At 48.7% G+C, this 23,737-nt stretch overlaps 4 protein-coding genes across 4 annotated transcripts; all 4 read left to right on the forward strand.

Moving 5' to 3' along the window:
• Positions 1 to 5,098: 5,098 nt before the first annotated feature.
• Positions 5,099 to 5,932, forward strand: HOO65_040717 (Polyphenol oxidase 1; the record flags this gene model as incomplete). Its single annotated transcript, XM_071002999.1, has 5 exons — positions 5,099 to 5,262; positions 5,323 to 5,399; positions 5,472 to 5,551; positions 5,629 to 5,676; positions 5,780 to 5,932. The coding sequence occupies 5 exons, from the start codon at positions 5,099 to 5,101 to the stop codon at positions 5,930 to 5,932; spliced, it is 522 nt and encodes a 173-aa protein (XP_070859560.1).
• A 47-nt stretch (positions 5,933 to 5,979) lies between these two features.
• HOO65_040718 (Polyphenol oxidase 1) lies at positions 5,980 to 7,182 on the forward strand (the record flags this gene model as incomplete). The annotated part of the gene is made up of 1 exon (XM_071000720.1): positions 5,980 to 7,182. The coding sequence occupies one exon, from the start codon at positions 5,980 to 5,982 to the stop codon at positions 7,180 to 7,182; it is 1,203 nt and encodes a 400-aa protein (XP_070859561.1).
• A 6,531-nt stretch (positions 7,183 to 13,713) lies between these two features.
• On the forward strand, positions 13,714 to 16,885 carry HOO65_040719 (Transcriptional activator protein DAL81; the record flags this gene model as incomplete). The annotated part of the gene is made up of 3 exons (XM_071002544.1): positions 13,714 to 14,140; positions 14,180 to 14,261; positions 15,082 to 16,885. The coding sequence occupies 3 exons, from the start codon at positions 13,714 to 13,716 to the stop codon at positions 16,883 to 16,885; spliced, it is 2,313 nt and encodes a 770-aa protein (XP_070859562.1).
• A 2,921-nt stretch (positions 16,886 to 19,806) lies between these two features.
• Positions 19,807 to 20,841, forward strand: HOO65_040720 (carbohydrate-binding protein family 6 protein; the record flags this gene model as incomplete). The annotated part of the gene is made up of 1 exon (XM_071000721.1): positions 19,807 to 20,841. The coding sequence occupies one exon, from the start codon at positions 19,807 to 19,809 to the stop codon at positions 20,839 to 20,841; it is 1,035 nt and encodes a 344-aa protein (XP_070859563.1).
• Between the last annotated feature and the right edge of the window lie 2,896 nt (positions 20,842 to 23,737).

A 23,737-nucleotide genomic window follows, 5' to 3' on the forward strand; every position in this document is an offset into this window, starting at 1 on the left:
GTCAGTCAGTGAAAACTGGAGAAGAACATGCATAGTATAGCAGTGTATGGCCCAACGTCAGTGCTCTGTCGCTTGGCTTCATTATTTTCTTTTCTTCATCTCGACAGCCGGAGTTTATTCTGTCTTCACTTCTCTTCTAGCTTGTTTTCTCTCTCACCGTTCCCGGCTATTATTCTTCCGCCTCCGTCCTCTTCTCGCTTGCTCGCCAGTCCTCAAAGTAGATGGACTAGCACGCAAAAAAACGAAACGAAGCTGAAGGAACAGCCTCTAGTGTTTTGCTAGAGAGGGAACAAAGACAGGACGGACGGAGGATGAAGAGACTAGAAGCAGCAGGTGGCAAAAGAAACAGCCTGATGGTCGTCTTGAAAGTTGGGACTTTGCACGCCCTAGTCTTGCGACGTCATCCAGTCTCTCTCCCGCTTTGCTGCATCCGTGTCCCCTCCGCTTGCAACCTGGAACGGGTTCAATTTCACCTAGAGAGATGCTAGATGCTCTTGGCTTTCCGTAAAAAGAAAAAGGGTGGCAAGGGCAAGAAGAAAAATGAACAGACGTTTTTTTTAAAATGAATAAACAACTATATAACAGTGACATCGAAAACCCCACGGCTTAAGCCCGGTGGGAGAGGGAGCACAAAAGAAATGAGATGCAGAGACACCTTAGCCGGTGCTAATACGCTAGCGGTGTGTGTGTGTGTGTGTGTGTGTGTGTGTGCTCGCTAGCGAAGGGCCAGCCGGCGGAGGGAGGAGAGTCGAGGGAACAGCATGAACATCGCTATTAGCACCACTATTTGCATGACTATTTACATTAGCATTTGCAAGCTTCCTTGCAACGCGGCTTGGGGTGATTATGAACAAGAGAAGACAGGCACTATAGCTCACAGGGAGGAGGAGGACAACGCCTGGCAAGACACATAGCGACCGAGCACAGCGATGGCCAGGAGAGGGATTGGGATGTGGGATGTGGGAGAGATGGAGAAACGAGGAATCTAGAACAAGAAATGAAAGCCCGATCTGGAATCTGATTTCAGATCTTGATTTTCTTTCGGGGTTTCCCCTTACCTCACCTCACCTCACCTCACCTCACCTCACGCCCATAGGCTCAAGAACGAAAGAGAGGGGAGGGGGGCTTCTCAAGTGCTAAGAAGAAAGAAATACGACCCATTCCTCCTCCTGTCCACCCTGCCCTTGTCCTTGTGCTCTCTTAACCTCTACCTTGCTTCATGTCACTGCCTCCTCCTACAGGTCCTCTGTAACGACCCCTGGATATTAAGTCTCAGGCCTCTTTTTTTCTAATTCTTACTTTGCTGATTCGTCCGTGTCTCTTTGTGTATCTCATTACTAACACGAACAACTGCGTACCACCTCATAGCGACTGCCCCTCATAACTGTTTCCCATGCTATGCTATAGCCGGCCTCGTCCCCACCCACCCACAGGTAATTATGAGACAGAGAAGGAAGAGGAGAGGGTATAAAATAAGAATATAAGATGCAACAGGGCCTAAGCGGAAACATGCCTAGTGGGTTCAGGCGACGAAGCGATGTGTGTACAAGCGTCTGTCTATCTGATGTTGATGTCCAGCTGCAGTTGACGACAAGGAAGAAGAACCAGACTAAGCGTTCTCTTGGCCCCAGGGCTTGCAGGCTTCATTTGCTTCCCCTGGTGTCCTATGCACGCTATACACGATGCTATGCGCCCTGCTGCCCACCTAACAGAGCCTGTGTGTAAGTGGGCACTCCTCTACTGCTACAACCGCCGCTGCTGCTGCTGCTGCTGTTGTTTATTCTTTGTCGTAGCATTCGTATTCCTCGGAAAGTTGCTGTCAGGAATAAGCCTTGTCATGTCGTTAGAAAAAAGGAGCAGGAATGGAGAAGGAGGCAGAGGATGCGAATAACTGCCGTCCCTTTCTTTCGGCTTCATTTCGTGTAAGTCTAATCATGACGACAACGTCCGAGTTACAAACAAGCCCGGCTATCCCATCTGCCTCAACAGCCCAGACAAGTGCTATGCAAAACAAGCAAGCTGCTGACAAAGGCAAGTCTGCCTCATCGTCCCTCCTTCTTGGTGTCTCCCTCTCATCACACACACCCGCGCACTCACACTGCCTCCACTTTCTCTGACCCGTGCCCCCTCGTCCCGCGGCCGATCTTTTATCTTCCTGCTGCTCCTCTCGTGTGTTTGTTTGATTGAATTTCCTCGACATGGCCCGACTCGCCGCCGCCCCCTCCTACCTCCTGCTGTCAAACCAACCAGCACGAGGCTGGGTCGATGCATCACGCTAGGCCAAGAGATTGAAGACAGCAAACAAGATTAGGAAGATTAAGATAGGTCCATGCGCCATGGCAACATGCTATCGTCAGAAGACGAATAGAAGAAAAAGAATAATAGCAAAAATAATAAAACAAAAAAGCAGCGCAACGCTGCACAACGCGCAACGCAACCCTAAGGAACAGGCCCCCCCCCCTATCAGAAGTCCAAGGAGCCAAAGCCAAAGGACCCTTCCTACGCAGCAGCACCAGACAACACAACACCAGCTATGCTGTCCTTTTGGGCTGCAGCCCCCATTAGCTAAATCAGGCACTTATGCTGCACCCCCCCCCTCCCTCCCCTCCAGCGCCAGGCAGTGCAGTGTGTAGTGTAGTAGATGTGGTAGTTGAAAGAATAGAAAGTGCTACAGTAGCATTTGCTTCTTTGCAAGTCAAAAGCCAGAGCTAAAGCTGGAGACCAAGTGCGCCAACGACTTGGGGCTAAGCAGAGTCAGTCAGATGAAGACAGGGGGGGAAGCAAACATGATAAGGCAAAGCAGGCCTGGCTAGACAAGGGGCGCTGGCCTATCCTAGGAGAAGGCGTCCAAGAGAGTAAAGGCGGGTCTCTCTGCTTCCTCTCCACCCTTCCGAAACAAGATATAGGGACTGCTTAGAGGGGAGGGATGTGTAATATAGGGATGGGCTAAATATAACCTCTAGCCCCGATAGCCCGCTCCTTTCGAGACGCTGCTAGCGACTGTGCCACTGTTTATTTTACCTTCCTTTTCGTTTGCTGCGAGCGGGGAGATGAAGAGACGAGAGAAGGGATGGGATGTCAGCAAGAGGTTGAAGATGGAGACGTCGCCGTCGCTGTAGACATGGCCGTTGCCAGCCAGTCTTCTAGACTTCCAGGCCAGGGTCGGGCTTGGAACTTTTGCCAAGAAGGGAAGGGAGAATGGGAGAGAGGGAGAATAGAGAATAGCATGATGTGAACACGATATGATATGACATGAACAGGGCAAGGGGCGGGAGAGAGAGGCGGCGGAGATGAGGCATAGCCAGAGGCGGAGAGGGTAGAAGACAAAGCATAGTAGTGGTGGTGATGAAGGCCAGCGGCGATGGATATGGATAGGAGAGCGGTAGCCTTTTCTGTTTTCTGATGGTCCATATGCTGTTATGCTGTGTTATTTCCATGCGCCCCCGATCCCTCCCCCTAAAATCTAAAATCTCTGGCTCCCCTATGGGTGTTTTCTTTTTTTTTTTTTTTTTTTTTTTTTCATTCACTTATTTTTGCCGCCCCCAGATTGGCGAGCTGCACAACGATGGCCTATAACTTATCAAGCGTCAGACCACTGCTAAACAGCGGCTTGGCTACCAGACAAGCAAAAGGGTCTCGTTCACGGGCTCACGGGTGCAATAATCTCTCGTCTTATACTGGTGTTTGGCTTGGCCAAGTCAAGAAAAACTAAACGGCGATCACAATTAGCGAGGACAAGAGTCCCTTTTTTCTGGGTTTATTATTCTTTTTTTTCCCTCTTTTAGGGTTTATTTAGGGTTTCTTTCGGGGTTTTTCCCTTTTTTTCTTTTTTTCTTTCTCTTGCTCTACCTTGATCATGTGCGCCGTATGTGCACTGCAATGTGTTTCTCCTTTGTATTCTATGCTTGATATTATTTATTATCAATTTTTAGTTTCCCTTTGATGCGACATTCTGCTTAGTCTGCAAAACCGCTGTCAATTTGGCTCTTGGTGATCGTTGTCTACGCAGGACCCTCACCTCACAAACACACATAAGAAAAGAAACGCCGGCATAAACACCTACGGCAGCAACGGACGGTAGCCCGTGGCATGGCACCTCTTTCTTTGTCTCCCTCTCGCTCATATTTCGGTGTTTTCTATTTCTTTCTTGCTTGAACCTCCACCATATTAGCCCAAAATCTAGCTACGGCAAAGTCTTTAAAGCAGGCAAAAAAAGAGACTGAAAGCAACAACAAAAATACACCACCCCCCTTCACCCCCCCCGGGGCCTACCCGCCTCAACTGTGATCTCGTCTTTCTATCTCTGTTCGTCTGGTTCTCGCCCTTCTTTGCTGAGCTTGCTCGTCTCGCTGCTCTTTGGCTGCTTATTATAACACCCCCTTTATATTGCCACCCCAAAGGCCTTCTCTCACCCCCCACCCCCTTTCACCTTCACCTCCATCCACCCAAAACCCACCCCTGGTTCATTTTGCCTAGGAACCTCACGCTTGCAAAGTTCATCGAAACTAGAGCTCTCTAAATCAAGTCATTTTAACTTCCATGGTGGTGGTGGTATATTCTTAGCTTGGAAGAGAGAGGGGGGGGGGGGGGGCGTGGCACGACTGGGAGGACGAAGACGAAGATGAGGGGGGATGAACAGACAAGACAACAAGGCTATGGAAAATGGCAAAGGCAATGGCAATGGGCTACTAACAAGGATCAGGAATAGCTGTGCCATATTCGGGGCTTGGTATGTTCTATTCTGTTCAATCATTTCTTTATAAGTGCTCTCGATGTTCTACTTCTTGATTCACCTTCCCTTCCTCTCTCTCTTCTCTCTTCACCCATCCCTCAACTTTGTTCAAAGTTTGTTGCAAGGTTTCCATTCATTCTTTTCGTTTCCTTTCGTTTAGTATTGCATATTGCATTCATTGTTCATTATTTTTTTCCATTCTCCATTCCATCGTTCGTTCATTTGTCCCTCTATTCCGCCTCTTACCCGCCCTTTGCATATATCACCAACGCATTTAACAAGCTTAAATAACTACAAATATTCTGTCTATAAGATCAACACAACGAACAACCCGACCCACCACAACTAACGCACAACACATTCGCCATGTTGTCATCATCACTTTTGGCTGCCGTTGCTGGCTTCGCCGCCATTGTTCAAGCTTCTCTCATCCCCGTCACTGGCCGCACCACCGGCATTGACCCCAACACCAACGCCGTGCCCATGCGCCGCAACATCAACGACCTGTACAATGAGAACGGCCCCGAATTGTGAGCTTCCCCCCTCTTGCCGCCCTCTACGACTGGCTTCCTTGCTAACTCCCTCTGCAGCCAACTGTATGTCCAGGCCATGGCTGCTCTGCAGGCCAAAGACCCCCGCGACCCCGAGTCGTGGTTCCAGATCATGGGTGAGTCAATACCCACCTCCGTTGCTTATACATGGCTAGTATTCTCGGCAGCTAACTAACTCATCATCGCAGGTATCCACGGAGCTCCTACCATGCCGTGGAACGAGGAGCCTCAGTCTACTACTGGCATTGAGGAATACTGCCCCCACAGTGTAAGTCATCCGTCCTCACTTACGGATGCTCGCTTCGTGCCAGTCCCTTTGTTGCTAACCTACATCCCATCGTACAGGAGGAAATCTTTGCTACCTGGCACAGACCCTACACCATTCTCTACGAAGTAAGTAGTAGCCTTTTCCTGTCCCTGATATGCGGCCTGCTGCACACACCAAGCACCGCGCTCACCATTGCTTCACAATGCTAACACACTCTTTCTTTTGTAGCAAGCGCTGGGCAAGGCCGCTGCCGATATTGCCGCCACTTACCCTGTGTCCATGCGTGACGAGTACCAGCAGGCCGCTGATCGTCTTCGCTGTCCCTACTGGGACTGGGCCGAGGACTACAACGTCCCCCTGTTTCCGCCATTGAGACCCTGACCATCCTGCGCCCTAACACCAACGGCAGCGCTCTGGTCAACACTACCATGCCTAACCCCCTTTACACCTACCGCTTCCCTACTGAGGCCATGAACGGCGAGTTCGCCAACTACGTCCCCACCTCCGACCACACCCGCCGCTGCCCCGACGCCAACGGCGTCAGCCAGCCCCTCCAGGGCAGCCAGGGACTTGCCACCCGTGGTCTTAAGGAAGCCGTCTACAACACCTTCACTCGCTCCAACACCTTCTTCTCTGCCATGAGTCAGCGTGGCCGCGGTGCCAGTTTCGAGTCTCCCCACGGTGTCGTCCACGTCTACGCTGCTTGCGGTGAGCAGCTGCTCAGCATCAAGGAGTCTGCCTTTGACCCCCTCTTCATGCTCCACCACACCCAGGTTGACCGTCTGATTGCTATGTGGCAGGCTATGTACCCCAGTGAGGATATGTTCAACTACTCTTACCAGACTTACGGTACCTACACCATCCCCGCCGAATCCCAGGTCGACAACAACACTGAGCTGGGTCCCTTCCGCAAGAGCGATGGTGGTATGCACAGCTCCATGTCCGTTCGCCGCGTCTGGGACTTTGGATACAGCTACGAGGGCATCCAGCCCTGGAGCCGCAGCGCTGACGAAATGGTCCGTGACATCACCTCTATTGTCAACACCAAGTACGGTCCCCAGGGAACTCCCGTTGCCTCTAGCAAGTCGCGCAGACATTCCCAGAAGCGCTCGGCTGTTATGGAGTACTTCGCTGAGGTGAACATTGTCGTCGACAAGTTCCCCCGTCCCTGCTCCATGTTGCTCTTCCTCAACGACAAGCCCGCCGGTACCTTCACCATGTTGGCCCACCCCATGAAGGGTATTGTCAACGGCGAAATCCCTCTGCAGAATGGAATTGAGGCTGCTGGTATTACTGGCAACACCGAGGAGGAGATGCTCGCCGCCATCCAGAAGGCCATGGTCATCAAGTTCGAGATGCCCAACGGCACCGCTGTTCCCGTCGACCAAATCGACACCTACAGAATCGACATCGAACAGGCACCCGTTGTCAAGCCTACCCAGCCTGAAGAACTCCCTTCATACGGAGTGTCGAAGCTCTTCGAGGCTGTTCCCAAGCTCATTAACGTTGATCTTGATATTGACCTCGACGACTCCCCCAGCTTCAAGCTCACCATCAACGGTCTCGGCGTGTCTATCAACATTGATACCAGCGACGATGATGAAGACGACGAGAAGAAGGAGGATTACTAAAAGAAAAAAGCCTGCTTCTGATCTGTTAGCTGCTTGCTATTTTGGTTTTTTGTCTTTCTTTCCATTGTTCATTTGTTTTTTCGTCTAGCCTGCATCATTGGACTCGCCTTAGCTAGCCTATGGCTGCCGCCTTCGTGCCCTATTTTTTTTTTCCCTTCCCGTTTTATCTTTTTTTTTTCCCTCTCACTTCCGGCGTCCGACCTATATTTTGCGCTGTATTTCTTTCTTTGTATCTTCTTCGTCTGTATGATATCTACCCAACATTTAATGCACAGTCATTATGTCCATTCTACTGCCTGATGAAGCTGGGCCACAAGCTGTGACGTGACACTAAATCTGAACATGGAAGCGGGAAGACGAAAGACGCGCACAAATCTCGGCATCACACTTACCTGCACTTTCACCTCACCTGAAATAATCTCGATACTTAAAAAAGCATGATCTTTTGGTCAGCAGGAGCCGAAGATTCTGGCTCGTCTGTTAATCATGGAACATGAAGAAATGCACGTGACGTCATTGGGGGACTAGGCCATATCGATCGAGCCTTTTGTTTTGTACATACCCATAGTTTTTTTTTTCTCTCTTTCTTGCTGTTTCCCTAATATCATCCAATATATTCTATTCTACACAACGTGCTTTCATGAATGTGCGTACGTATCTGAGTGAGAAAAAAATGGCTTGTTCTGTTGCACCTGAAACTAATCATTAGCGACGTCCGTGGGCTCTGCTTTGCCCTGGTCTCCGCTGCGCGGGACTGCTTGACCCTTAATTCTACTCACCCTCCCAGTCTCGGCATGGGATGTTTTTCCTTGCCGAGTGAGTCAAGAAGCCAGCTTAATCCGATTTGACCAGATGGCAGAATAGCTGTTCTAATTTTAGGCAGTTTCGTCTCGTTTTTGCCTCTTTGGACTTGGCGGCCCCTGGCTTGTCTTGTCGTCCTCTTGGCTCTTGGTCCCCTTGCTTCTCTAGGCTGTCGTGTCGTGGCTTACTTATCCATATCAATGCCTAGTGGCCAAGATACTAGGACATGGGAGCATGTTGGTGCCGCCGTCCTTGTCGTTGCCCGTTAATTATAATTTTGTCTTGGCTGGTGCAATGAGTAGTAGACTGGCCTTGGTTACATGCTTCAAAATTCAAAGCTCGCGCGGTTGCGTTTTCGACCGCGCCGCAACGTAAAGCAGGCTTGTTTCCAACGGATCGAGGCCGAGACTTTGCCGCCCCGCAATCGGCACAGATAACGGCCAGTCAGTTAATATTGGTATTGCCGTCTCTGGATGAACGGATATCCCACGTTTGCCACTGGCTATTATTTGCAGCGGGGGGGGGGGGGGGGGGATGGGAGGGGGAAATACTCAACCTATATCCCTCATTGCAATAATATCGACGCATGCGCTGCACCACGTCATGCCACGTTATGTTATTCTATGCTGGACTCTTGCCCACGCAGAAGAAAACGAATACCAAACACCGGGGGTACTTCCCCAAAGAGCCATCCCATAATAACTAAAAGTCCAAAACATATATACAACGATAATAAAAAGGGTATCCTAGGACACATAGGTTGTATGTTATGTGGATGTCATGGAGACGGCAATTATTCCACCCCACGGCCACGACATAACTCGCCCAACTCCTTTTCTCCCGTTGAAGCGGCCGGAATGAAATCCAGAGTTCTCCACATCAAGTTTGATTAAGCCCCCCGCGTTTTTCTTCTGTGCTCTGCCTGTTGCACATACGCACATGTATGTAGAGAGAGAGAGAGAGAGAGAAAGGGAGAAGGCTCGTGCCCAAGATGTGATAGTCTTTTTTTCCTATTTTCCTATTTTTCTTTTTCCTTTTCCCTTCTCTTAGGACGGTTTCTGATATGGCGTGGCAGAGTGCAAGTGTGCAAATGCACTGCTGCATTATACTGCATCGCGCTGCACTGCACTGCACACATCTGCGCCACTGCATACCTAACGGCAACCTTGCGTGCTGTGGCCCCCCCCCCCCCCCCCCGTCGAGGAAAACTCTGAAATTCTCACGAGTGGGAAGCGAGCTTGCCCCCTTTTGTCTCTATTTTCTTTTGAAAAAAATGTGTTGAGATATAGACAAGGGACAATACATAGACAATGTAACATGAGAGAGGGGGAAGCAGCAAGCTCGGATTGAGCAATCCACCGGACTATCCAGTCAAGAAGATAATGCTCCAGTATTTGGGAAATAAACGGGGAGGATGGTAAATAAAGGTTGTCCTTGACCCCGGCCTAGCTCTGGTTGGCTCATTGGCTGGGCATGGAGAGAGCTGTACGTCAGAAACATGAATATATAAGTGCTCATTCCGAGCATTCTGGGATAAAACTTGGGGGCGATAACTGGAGTTTGTTCTGATCTGGATAAGAGACGCTGGCCTATCGACTTACACCCATTGGAAAGCCCCCCCCCTGGTGCGGCTCTGAAGATGCCCTGGCGGGTCACGATATAGCTGTGGGATTAATTGCGAGCGGGTAGCACTTACAATAAGAGAGTAAGCAAGCAAAACACCGGACCTTGTTATGTGCAATCGAGGCCCACACAGTCTGAGGGAGTAGTGTGCAGCAGAAAATGGGGTAGGAAAAGAGGATCAAAAGAAAGGACTTCCAGTTTGAGAGGGAAAATGGAGGCTCTACAAAAGTCAGTGGGGTTTGTATATGCATATGACTATGTGTAGCATGATCATGTCCACACATACGTACGTAACTTGCGAGGGGTATAACGCCCTATAGAGAAAGAAAGCGACGTTGTTGATGTTTAAATGTTTAAACCCAAGGGGTCTGTAGCGCCAGAAATGCAACCCCAAAAAAGAAAAGGCAACAAACGTGGAGGGAGGAAGGGGAGAAACAGGTCGATTTAGAGGGAAGCAAGACGCACAGTTTCCATTGGGTAATGGGGTTGAGTGGACGATAATTGGGCAGTACCTGGTGGATACCTGCAGCTGGACATCTTCTTGAGGGCAAAATTAGGCAATATGGCGGCTTGTGCAAGTAGCGGTAAAGTATTGAGCCGGATGTGGGGCCTGGATTTCTGCATTAACAACGTTAGCAGATAGCAAAAAGAAAAAAAAAAAAATAAACAAGGGATTTTGGCCTAGCTTGATTGTACCAAGATGTTGATCATTCGGCAAAGATATGGCAACAAACAGCAATGTGGTTAGACCTCCTGGTTCCACCAAGGAGATTGTCATTAGTTGATTTTATCTGTACAGAGCTGTCAGATAGATAAGCAATATTCACATGGGTCGGGACAAAGACGCAGGAAGCGTTGGCTTCTGGCCTGAATGGGTGAGCCACTGTCGGACGGACGGCGATTTTTTTTTCTCCTTCCATTTTCTTTCTTGTGTTCTGCTGCCATGTCAAAGGGGCAGATGGAGTTTAGTCGGAGTTGAGGGTGGTTAATTTGCTTAATTTTAGCAAGTAAGATTCCGAAGGAAGCGTTAGTATTGGAGGGCCCAAACATGAGATGATTTGCAAAGAGCAAAAAGAAAAAAAGAAAAAAAAAACGTTAGAGATTGGGTAGGTGGGTGACTATGAAGGTGTGGGTGGGGGAGCACAAAGCACTCGTAGAAATAGAGAAGCCACGAAATTGGAGTATTGCTGTATGCTTTCTGAGAGAATTGAGAGAAGCTGCTATGATGTCAGTGGTTCGGTGGTCAATTGAGAAGACAGAGGCTTTTGAATATGGCGACATCGACCCCGTATTATCGTATCGTACCATAGGGAGTTGTAGTAGCAGTCCAACTGGGCCGAGACTCCAAATAAAACGAGAGGGCGGAAACGGGACTTAAATCGCTAATTTTTGATGCGAAATCGAGGACGGGGCAATAACAAGGGCTGATATCGAAGACAGCAGATGGGAATTAAAGTAGAGGTTTTCTTTTGGTGATCTTTGGCGTCTAGCCCTAGAAAACCCTCCCTTATCCGTAACGGGTGCCTTCCGCCGTGAGACAGAGAACAAGGAGGCGGCCAGCAAGCGGACGACGAGCGGGAGGTTTTGGGTGTAGATATTGCCACAGAAAGCTAGCTAGACAGGAGCGAGGGGCTTCTCAGATAAGAGGTCGAAAACTGAGTTGGCATTTTGCGAGCAAAGTCAGTTGAGAAGGAGATCGCTCGACGAGCAGGCTTGTGTAAATACAGTGCAGCGTGCGCCCAAGTTCTCATGCTTGAACCTAACTGTACTACTACAAACAAACCCACGGCATTTAGAAACAGGGGATATACGAGAAAAAGAGCTGAGACCTCCAACGGCAAGCGCAAGTGTGAGTGCCTTCCGCATTTGTTTTATCGTCTCATATCACTAACGCACAATTTTTAGCTGGTCACTTTTGCGTTAGACTTTTCACTTCTTTCCGTTCTGGATATTCTCAAAATTGATCTTGTGGGCGAGAAACTAACCCTGGCTCGCCCATGCCCAGTGCATCTCCAATTTTTACTTCTTTTTAGGGTTTCCCGAACTTCCAATCTTCCCAGCCAAGTCCCAATTCACTCTAAATTAGATCCCATTCCCATCTGATACGGCCCTTGCTTTTGCCTGCATCCCATCACATCCTTGTCCTGCATCTGCATTGCTGTGTTTTACTGATAAGCAAAAGGCAAGTAATAAATCTTTAAATCTTCTCTCAGCCAACCAGCTTATCTTATATTTTGCTTTGCTAACCATCAAGTTAAAGCTTTGTCCAGGCTCGAGACACACTTTGCTTGCGCCCGCTGCCCGCCATAATCTTTTCTCTTTCCCTTTATATTCTCTCTGCCATCCTTGCTATTGCTTGCTTATTCGGCGGTATACTCGCACATCTTTGAGTGTTTCGGGGTTTTGCTCGATCGGTTTTATTATTTTATTTTTCCCTTCTGCGGGCGCAAAAGTGCAGGATAGCTAGCCTCAAAACGCTGTCGCTCTTCGTTTGGGCCGCTTCCCAGTCGGTCTCATTGCGTCTTATTATCAGACAGGTACAAGGAGCAGGCACAGACATAGGCCCCTTGACAATATTGGCTGCTTCTTGGTCGTCGATCCTGGTATTGGTGTCGGTGTTGATGTTGATGTCGATATTGGTGTTGGTATTATCGCATGCCTTTGCCTCTTTGCCAACGGTGCTTTCATGTCATGATACACGCCATTTTGCTGCCTGCGCCACCTCCATAGTACACATCCTCTTGCCTTTGTTGATGAATCGTTGTGTGCCGCCTTTCTTCGTTAGTAACAGCTTGCTTCGGAACTTGTAAGCCATCCATCCCACCCGCTCCCCACCCACCTACTGCCACTCATCCAAACTTCACCATCATGTAGAGCTGAGACTCAGAAAGAAAGCTTTGATGAATGCTTAGCTAGCCACTGGCCTAGCGCGCTTGGATGGCACTTGGTCATGCTGACTTCTACACCAACAATAGGCCAGTATCATTGCTATAATACACCTAACCTCACACGTTCGCATCCTGCCACCTACCCCTAGCATTTACTGCTAGCTGCAATACCGGCCCTGGCACTAGCTTTTCTTCACGGCTTTCATTGCGGTGTTTCTCTCATCCCGGGCATCCAGATTTAATCCTCTATCGCCTTTAGACTTCCATCTATCCACTTGTGGGGCTAGCTTGCTTTCGTCTTCCCCCTTCCTCTTACCCCTTCACTCTTCACATCTACCCTTTTCCTTTCCCTCTCTCCTTTCCTCTTTTCAATCTTGTCCACTGCTGATTCTCGGACTTTGCGTTTTACCTGTGCTTTTTTTTCCGTTTTGCCCAGCCCAAGTGAAGTTGGTTGATGAGCGGGGGACCTTCAACCCTCACCTAATAATACCTGGCTGACTACGTACCTAAACTCCTTATTGTCTATCAGCCTCTTTCGTTTTCTTGTACTTGGAATTTCTTCTGCCATTGCCTTATTGACCCTAGTGCATTGCAGTTTAACCAGCTTGAGCCAGGGTCTCATCTGTATCGCCGTGACAGTCAACGTCATCCTCTGAGGACCGCCTTCTGCTCTGCACCCACAGCCCTTAAACCAGATACCAGAGGGTATGTACACTTTCCCTGTGCATACAGGATACAACATACTATTTCATCCTGTGCATAGCCAAGACATCCACTTCTCGCTCTTGCGGCCGCTGCTGTGTCTTGATTTCTGCTTCGGCCTTCCTTCTGTACCTCCTGTTGGAGTTTTGCTACGACTAATCCATCACCAAGTAGGCCACACTCCCAGCAGGCTAGCAGCCTCTCTTTCTCTTATCTCCTCTTCTTTTTTTTTTTCTCTTTCTTTAACCAACGGCTGAAGTATTCCTAGTCGAAATCTGCCCACATAAACATCATATTTTGACCATTTTGAGGCCGTCCGAGTCAGACTAGATAGAGAAGAGGGTCCCGGCCACCTGTCACACATACTCACATATACGCACGCACAGGGGTGTACGACTCTCAAGTCACCGAGTCACTGCCGCCATCTCTATCCCACCTATTCCCACTCCTTGCCTTCCTGTATCCTTGATATCGATCTCTTCTCTTTTCTCTTTCCATCTACTTTTCGGCATCCACAATGTCTAACTCAGGCTCCGTCTGGAGAACTGCTCCTATCCCTATTGCCCCTAAACCTCCGGGCTACAACTCCCAGAATAGTAGCAACGCGACTGGTGTTGTTGGTTCCGGCGTTGCTACTGGTGCCACCGTTTCCTCTTCATCTTTATCTGTAGCCGCAGCAGTGGATGTCGCATCTACCACTAGCTCTTCACTTCCCGGAAACCGCCACCAAGTAGGACTTAGTACTATCGATCTATGCATGGGCAGCATGCCTGGCCGCCACTTTCTAGAGTCCCACCGCCATACACCCACCCAGCCTTCATTGTTATCTACTTCGTTTGCCAGCAAAGATTACTTAAGGTCTTCTCCACCTCCGCCTCCTTGTTCAGCCTGCAGGCAATCCAGATCCCAGTGTACTTTATCGAGCGATGACGAAGACTCGGCCTGTGTGTCTTGCAAGATTAACGGATGTGAATGCTCATTAGCTTTGTCAAGTCCACAGCTCCGAAAGAGAAAGCTGGCCAAGCCACGGGATTCTGGTGATGGAAACATCTCTGGTAAAAGGAGGTAAGCATAAACTCCAGATTTGCTTTTTGCTCTTTGTGTTCTTTGTGTTCTTTGTGTTCCGAATTGCCTTGATGCTTTATGGACTAGGCCCTGTTGCCCTATCATGCTATTATCCTGTTTTGATTTGTGCCTCCATCTTGGGGCTTTTTTTTATCTTTGCCTTGGACTCTCTCTTTGTTTTACCTTGCCTTATCCTGCCCTCGCCCTTGTCCCTTTCATCTGCCGTTGTCTGTATAGCCAGTCGCACGTGTGAAGCCTGCGTTCTAGCGGGCTTCCTTTGCCGCTATTGTTTCTCCCTCTTTTTTTTTCCTTTTTTTTTTTTTTTCCATCTTCCACCTTTACCATGTTTGGTTGAGAAATTCCTTAATCTGGCAAGCCATGAGATCTAGTCGGGTTCCATTTTCCCGAGTCTCCTCTTGAGGAGACATGCATAAGACATGGCTGCTACGGTCGGGACATAAACATACAAGCGGGCTTTTATTCAGGCTGCCTCGAGAGCTTCTGTGAGGCTCTGATCTATTGTAATTAATATATTACAAATCCCAATAGATAACCTCTATCCACCTCGAGCTATCCATCCTTTGCTTGCTTTCCCCATCTTTAATTCATCCTGTTTGCTTTGTCTATAACACTTGCTTAACCCGCTACCATCTTTTTTGCTTTATTCCTTGTTTACCTCCCCACCACTGTCCTTCCCTCCTGCCCTCAATGTTGAATAGAAATTCAAAGCGCGCGTGCTAACTGTTTACTGCCGTTGAATTTGATTTTCCATTAGTTCTCCTAGTAGCAGACGAAGACACCCTCACAAAACTAGTACTAGCTTATCTTCTACAGCAGGAAGCAACTCATTTCTAGAAGACATGGAAAACGTTGGGGGGCCAATCCAGCTTAAACGTACCCTGGGCATGCAGGAAGACCGGTACAGCCAGTATATTGGCCCAACAACCGATTTTGAGCCATCTCTTATCAATCTTTCGCCCTTTAACCCAGACGACGAGAGCCTCTTGGCCCGAGGAACCCTCCGCAAAGTCAGTGATTCGGATACGTTTTTAATGCTCCCAGATAGCGCGACACCCGGCCATGAACACCAGATTGATGACTGTGACGCCATTGAACGGGTAGTAGCTCCATACGGACCGGACCTAGTTGCCATATTCTTTGATGTGGTCCACCCTGGCTTCCCAATTCTTCAAAAAACTGTATTTATGGAGAGATATGAGCGGTCGTACCGGGAATTTACTCCTCCATTACTGGCTGCTGTATATTTGATTGCCGTCAACTGGTGGGGCCACTCGGATAAGCTGGCCCAAGTACCCCGCCCGGATGTGGTGGCGTTGGAGAAGCTCATGCGTTCAACACTGGCTGACGCCATGTTCCGGCCCAAGCTATCAGTGATTCAGGCTGGCCTGCTGCTCTCTCAACGTCCCGAGGGCGATCAATGGGCGCCAACAGCACAACTGGTGGCTGTATCACAAGAGCTGGGATTACATTTGGACTGCTCAAACTGGAAGATTCCGCCGTGGGAAAAGGGACTTCGCAAGCGCTTGGCTTGGGCACTATACATGCAAGACAAGTGGGGGGCTCTGGTCCACGGCCGACCATCACATATTTTTTCTACAAACTGGGCGGTTCGGCAGCTATGCGATTACGATTTCCCCGATGTCGAGTGGGACGAGGAGGATGTGGAAGAAAGGGCACGTATCGAGCAAGGCCGAGTCTTGTTTGTCAATATGGTGCATCTAACACAGATTCTGTCGCAAATTCTCGATACGTTCTACACCCTGCATGCTATGCAAGCATCTCCTGCAATCTCGATGCAGGAAACACAAGCAATACTGGCACAAGCCAAGCCAATTCAACTAAAGCTCAAGGATTGGTACGCGACGCTTCCCCAGACAATTCGCATGGACTCGACATATTATTCCAACCCATCTTCACCTAGCCGCTTCTCGAGCATCGGCTACCTCCACCTAGCATACTTTGCAACAGAAATCACTCTCCACCGGAGAATAATCCGATCGTTTTCGGCGAACCCCGATGCCACCGATCCGTATGTATCGCAAATCTGTCGTAGTGCTGCCAAAGCACGACTTATTTCGGCCATGGATTTTGTTAACCGGCTGATGCCACAGCATCTGCGGTCGTTCTGGTACTTTGCATCCAAGACAAACTTTGCGCTGATTGGCACATTTGGCTCTTTACTCTGGGCTACGGCCTCGGCGCAGGAGGAGGCAGACTGGTACCGCCGAAGACTAGGCGAATACCGCTGGACGCTGTCAGTCAGCTCTAAGCCGGGCGAAGGCAAAGGGTTGACGCAGTTTGCTATGGGCATGCTAGACATCTCGACTGGACTGCTGAAGAAACTTCCGGAAAAGCCGCCTATGAGCCGATCAGGCAGTGTGGTTGAGATGCCATCGGCTAGCTTTGCAGCACCAGTGGGCTTTGCGACGGTGTCAAGTAGTAGCTTTGGACAGCATGGCCAACATGATGGGTTGGATGACATGGACCGATTGGATGCTAGTGGAGTGGTAAGCCCTCGGAGTATGTCGGATGATAGCAGCGATGATGAGATGGATTATGATGGGTATCAGCCGTCAGGCCACATGGAGTCGATTGAGGAGTGAGACATGAGGGGAAGGGAAGAAGCAGAGCGCGACAGAGGGAGCGATATAGCTTTGTTGGCGATGTTTTGCTTTGCATTGAACCGGGGCTGGAGGCTGTGTTGTTTCTTAGCTGGCCTTGGTTTTGGAGTGGTTATAACCTCTTGTTTCTCTGCTTGCATAGCGAGCCCGAGCGTCAACATTCCGTGTCCATTTTTTGAGGGGCAATACCAATGTTATCTTCTTGGCGTCTTTGGGGGTATGGATAAAAGGGTTGCAAGAAAGGGTTGAGAGAAAGGGAGAAAAGGTCTCCTATCTTTAAGGGAGATGATGCGCTGCTCTGTGGTATCCCACCCATGCCTGAGGGGGAGGGGTGCTTTTTCCCATTTTCTTTTACCATTTTTCCATTTTGCCTTCTTTTGCTTATGTTCTTGGATGGGATCTTGGATTTGATGATTTGGATGAAGCGACGCCGGAGTTTCCTCTCATTTAAGAAGGGATCTTGTTTATTCTTTTGGCGGGAATTTGATTTAGACGATGGCATGAATTTTCTTTTATCTATACTGATGACGACTGTTTACGAGAGATGAAGAGTGGAGGAGAGTTATGATGGTAGTAGAAGAGGACAAATAGTATAAAGACATTATGATTCTTGGGCCTAAGACAAAGGAAGGTTGTAGAAAAAAGAAGCTGAGCGAGAAATGTAGGAGACGCGAGACATTGAGATGCTGGATAATTTGTGAGGTGTTGCGTAGCTCCCAGTCTTTCATGGCAGATTTAATTGTAACTGCTGCGGAGCTCCCACTTCTTTTGCTCTAAGTATCTAAAATATTGCGGAGCTCCCACTACACTACAGGGATAAGCTTGACTAGGGAGAACATCGTGAGGTACGTGGGCATAAACAGTCCATGGCTGCCACGCAGTGCAAGCTGGAATGTAGACTGATAGAAGCGTGGTGTTTTATATCTATATCTGGCCATGCTAGAATATGCTGATCCCTGCTAGTGTAGGATGTTTGGATGATGTTTTCAGGTTCTCAGGTGATGCAGAACAGGATGAACGAAGAGAAAGCTGTCAAAGAAGAATGGGTGCAAGGGAGAAGAAGGTTTAGCGTCAGTATTACCACTAGGTTTGCTGAGAGCAAAACTTCACGCAGCGTTAGAATAGGATGGGAAGGTCGCTTTTGTCATAGCGGGGTTGTTTTGTTGGTGTATCTTCTCGATGTCTCAAAGCGGGTGTGTGACTGGAATGGATGCTGCAAATTGGTACTAGAAGAAGAGATGATTATCGGCAATAGAAGATGCAAAGAAGCTGATGAGAGAGAAGAGGGAGACGTAAGAAGCAAAAGCGAACGGCGCGCATCAGGCTCGTCATTGAGTTGCCCTCCCACTTCTTGGCTTAAGTTGTAGGATAAGCTGAGGGAAAAACATGTCTTGAGTGTCGGCAAGACGTAGTAGTAGAACCTTGTTACTATCTAGTCTGGGTCGCATCTTGCTTTGTCTCGCCTTCTTTGGACATACGACCGGTGAGGCCCCAGCAAGAGACAAAAACCATGATCCAGCCAAGCAATCCATGCATCAGACAAAAACAACAACTTAATTTGTGGCAGGATGGATGACAGGAAATGGATACTAAGTGTATGCGTAAGCCCAGGTACCAGGCGTGCTATGCTGCTGTCACTTGGTAATACACGTACTAAGAGGTAATAGGCCTGGTGTCACTATCACTAACACTGCACACGCTACACACAGACACGAAGCCCCTCCTAAACGTCACCTTGCCTTCCTCAACGTCACCTCGTCATTTTACTACTGCTGCATCTCTATCGCATCATGGAGAAGAAGAAGAATGGAACGTCGGGGTAGAGACACACGCGGAGCAGCTTGAAACAAGCAAACAATTTAGTCGGCTGTGTTTCCTTCTTTCAGTTTTCTTCCTTCTCCTCTAGCCAACCACTTTCTTTTTTGACCATGTACATACGTAAGTAAAGAAAAAGAAAAGAGAAGCGGCTGTTTGCGATGCATCAGCAGAGGCCTATGAAGAAGCCAGGAGCTGCGATATAGAAGAAGGCATTTAATCTAGTGGTTAATCTTCCCCTGCCTTTCGCTGGATTTTGCTTCCCGGAAAGGATTCGGTAGCCCGTCCATAGGTGTACGTACGTCCGGACGGAAACAAGCATTTGCTGCGATGGGCCAAGTGAAGAACTCCTCTGTTTTTTTTTCTTTATCTTCCTCTCTTGCTGTCTATATTCTTTAAATGAATGAATCTTTTCGCTCCAGCTCCTGTTGCATTCCTAAGGAGACTCGGAGCAAAAGGAAATACCCAAAGAAAGAGAGAAAGGGAGAGACATGACAGAAACAATCAAGGGAGAGAAGGGCCAAGTCTGGTCAGCACCATTGGTTTTTTTCTTTCTTTTACCTACCCACACAAGAATGTAGCTGGGGGCCTCCCCCAAGAAGAAAAATTGAAGATCCTAAGCTTACTATGTGGTTGTTTGCTTTTTGTGTTTTGCGTCTTCCCGGGCCTTTGGATGAATTGGGACAACAAGCCCTGGTCTGGATCTAGCATAGCTCTTCACCTGTGTCGCTTGGCTTTCGGCCTAAGCCGTGTGCGTGAGAGTAGATGTGTTTGTACTATTAGTGTTTGTGTTTGTATGTGCGTGTATATGTGGCGCTTGGCATTGCCGTACGCTATGTGCCAGTGTTCATGTCTGGGTTTTGTGTAGCGGTTAACACCCTTCGCCCATAACTCTAGATGAAGATACTGCTAGAGTCTACCCGGCATACTCGGGTATATATGTGCCATCCCCCCCTACTAACTCGAGCATTTACTCAACTGTTTTTGTTCCTCATCTCGATACAAGTCTGTCTTGACCACACCCACCTTCATTTTTCTTTCCCTTGGTTCTCTTTTGCCTTCCTTTATCTGTATTCTTTCTCTTCGCCATGCATTCTCTTTTTGCTCTCCTGGCTTCTATGAGCCTGTTCACCTCTGTCCTGGCCGTTCCAGTTCCTGTAGATGAATCCGATGTGCCTTCTTTTGGCGCTGGAAACTGGACCGTGGTCTTCTATGACAATTTCACCAACTCTGCAACCTCTCTCAGCACCGAAAACTGGGTCATTTCGACCGGCACGCGGTACCCTGGCGGTCCAGCCAACTGGGGTAACGGCGAGGTCCAGGAATATACCTCGTCAGCCACTAATCTGTACATCAGCTCCCACAGCGATGGCAGTCCGACCATGGAGTCGACCGACCCCGAGAGTGCCCAAGCGAACTTGTTGAACATTGTGCCTCAACGCAGCGGCTCTTCGGGCTCCGAGAGTGCCAGCACCAACAGCGTTTCGAACAGCACCTGGACCTCGGGTCGCATCGAGACCAGCCCGTCCTTCAACTTCGTTTGCCCCGAGGGTGGGCAGCTGCGCATGGAAGCGCGTTTCAAGCTGGGCTCGGCGTCACCCTCTACTCAGCAGGGTATCTGGCCAGCATTCTGGGCACTTGGAACGAGCTTCCGTGGCAATTATAACAACTGGCCGGCCATAGGCGAGATCGACATCTTTGAGACTGTCAATGGGGATGCCACCAGTATACACACAGTGCATTGTGGAACTAATCCTGGTGGCCCATGCAATGAGCCCAATGGCTTGTCTAAACGTATCGATGGCGGCGCCCCTAGTGGCCAGTGGATCACGGCCAGTGTTACGATCGACCGTTCTAATGCCGGCGGAGACTGGCGAGCTGAGAGTCTCAAGTGGCGCATGAATGGCAAGGTTGTAAATACACTTCTGGGCAGCGATGTTGGCGACAAGGACGCCTGGGCGGCACTGGCACACGACGATCACTTTTTGTTACTCAATGTGGCAGTTGGCGGCGCGTTGCCCAATGCAATGGCTTCCTCATCTACTCCCATGACTAGCACTGAAGGAGGGGTTGGTTCGGCGATGCAGGTGTCTCACGTGGCCGTGCTTTCTCGTAAGGTCTAAAGTGGACAAAGGGGGGAAGAACAAAAGCCGAATGAACCAAAAATGAGGAGGGTGAACATTGGGGGGGGGGGGGGGGCAGTTTTTGCTTTATGATAATACCTTCTTGTTTTTCTTTGTGGAGTTGATTTACATGTTTTACGTTGATTTATTTTTAATTATAGTCATTGGCATCTACTACGTCAGATCGTTGTGAATGAGCAGATTTATGTTGTGTAACACTAAGATGTTAGAGCATGGTTACACACAAAATAGCAGAGTTGCATTGTAAAAATAGAAACTACTGGCTGTCACTACATTCATGGAGAAGAGGCACGCAATAACAAAAAGAGAAAATAGCAAAAGAAATAAGACATGGCACTAGCTGCCACTTGAGCTGCCTCGAAGCGGACTTGAACCGCTGACCTCGACATTACTAGTGTCGCGCTCTGCCAACTGAGCTATCAAGGCTTGTGTTTGCTGAAGGTTGTGTGTGCTACCGGGGTTCATGATCTTGCGCCGTTGCACCGGCGCGCAAAAAAAGGAACGGCACGGCAACACATGTACCAGCACGCTCTATCTGGGGTCTTGCCGTGGATCGAACACGGGACCTCTCGCAAGCTGTTTGCTTTAGGGTGGACCCTAAGCGAGAATCATACCACTAGACCACAAGACCAGATAAACTAGGTTCGCTGGAAAAATCACCTTTAGTGAAGGCTAAAAACCGTACACAGCCAGTCGGGCCCTCAAAATTTGTCTCTGGCTGCCCGGACGCTCGGCTGGCAGACTGGAAAGCCAAAGAGGCAGCGACAAAAACCACAGAATACCATATGTCACTGACTAGAGCCAAGAGGTGGCTGAGGGAAACGGGAGAAGAAAATCTTCGGGGGTGGTTCTACACCAGAGAAGGCATAGAGGATCACAGTTTTCAGAAGCACTTGGAGTTCCCGAAGAAAAACAGGTTCAGAATTCCAAAGGAACCCCGGAAATTCTTGGGGACCAAACCGGCGGCAATCTCAGGGCATGGAGACTTCAAGGAGTACCGCTAACGGTTTAAACACCACTCAGACCAGCCTGCGGCAAGGACAAGAAGGAGACGCACAAGTGGATACGTAAAAAGAGCAAATAACCGTGGTCGGAAAACTTTGTCACCAAGCTTCTGAGGACGGCAAAGGGCAGAATCGCACTTGGGAAAGTGCTGATGGCAAACACAGGACAATAGGCGGAGGCCCCAAAGGCAGGTTAGGTCATGTTTGCATTAGTGCTGGTGACTTAATGCCTCGACTCTACAACTTTTATTTCGTTTGATGCTAAGCAGACACGCCTAGTGGCAGGGGAATGTCTCATGAAGGCACCTATGGGTACGGCAAGCCCGTAACCCAGTGACCGCATGGACATGGGCGGCGGAAGTACAGAAAAACAGGTGTCAGAAAACTCGGACCTCTCAAGGGCTTTGGACTCTCAAAGTGGGGCCCCAGATAGTCCCAAGAGTATAAAAAGAACTTCATCGTCATCATCGTCATCATCGTCGAAATTTGTCTCCTTCTCTCACCTAAAATCTATGGTTAGCGCTGCGGAGGGGCAACTCTGTCCGGGAACTAATATGGTGTCGTTTGATCTTGGTGATTCTCGTTGGCGTTGAATAAATTCAAGTTCAAGTTCAAGAACCATCAAGACTAGAAAGCGGGCTAGATATTTCGAAGTCGCGGCATTGAGGTGGGCTGATGGGAGCTACGGTCAGACTAGGACTTGGATAAGGAGACTTTGGTAGGAGAGCTAGTCACATGGAAGTCTGCGTATATTTTCGCATCTTTTAGGAAAGATGGCTGCTTGTACAAAGACTTGTGATGATGATAGTGGCCTTAAAAGGTAGTTTTATTGTTAGGTTGGAGAGGAAAGAAGGAGAAAGGTTGAGGAGTCAAATGCTATACCCATATAATTAGTTGGAAAATGTAGTCGTGAGAGTTTGCAATAGTCGGCTGTTCTTTTCATCTCTCTCCGCTACTCTAGCTCTAATGCATAGCTGTGTATAGCGCCAAGCCATGTACCGAAGCCTCTTAGCTTTCCACTAATGGGAGAGAAGATAGGGACAGAAGTGGGTGCCATGCCGTTGGAGCTCTGGTGCTCGAAGTCGTCTAGTGAATAATATATGCAAGGAGACGGCCTATTGATCTAGGATTTCCGTCACAAAGGTGCTTGAGGATATCTTTAAAAACATATACAGTGTTCAGTACAGCAACACCTTGCACAGAAACTTTGAGTGCCAAATACTGCTTTACAATGTGTGCAGCCACAGCCATCCCTAGCAATTCAAGCCAGAAAGCTACTGATAGCCTATGCTTGATTTGCGGCGCTTAAAAACCGCTGTACCAAGTCTAGTGCACTTGTAAACGATACGTTGGAGTCGGCCCTTTACAAGCCCAGAGGTCCTCTAGGCGATACGCTTATAGATAGCAAAATTAAGAGTACGCTAAACCTAGGCTCATTAGGGGCGGCTATAGTGGCCTCTCTGCTTGATGGTACTCGATTGGAGGAGCGTGTGTGATATTAACTAGATGAATACATTTGGGGCTTTCATTATGATGCAATGCTCATATATTACTTCTTGTTAAGGTCAAGTGCGGGGTTGAGCTATACGTCTACTGGATCCACTGTATTTCTGCCCTGTCTCACCGCCTTCTGCTCTCGGTAATAAACTAAAGTAGTCAGTCATGTCATTGTCCTCAAATACTATCAATATTAACCCTTACTTTGCTCTGCCTTTTCGCAAGAATTGATGTCCATCTTCATGATAAGTAGGGGTGTAGCTATTCCATCGTCAATGATATTTCACTCACTTTTTACTACTTTAATTACAGATATTGCTTCATTGGCTTAGTTATAAGCACTGTCTGCATAAACCCCATCCAGTGTTAAATAG

Source organism: Ceratocystis lukuohia (genome assembly GCF_044167205.1).
Source record: "Ceratocystis lukuohia strain C4212 chromosome Unknown Supercontig4_pilon, whole genome shotgun sequence".
Taxonomy (NCBI): domain Eukaryota; kingdom Fungi; phylum Ascomycota; class Sordariomycetes; order Microascales; family Ceratocystidaceae; genus Ceratocystis; species Ceratocystis lukuohia.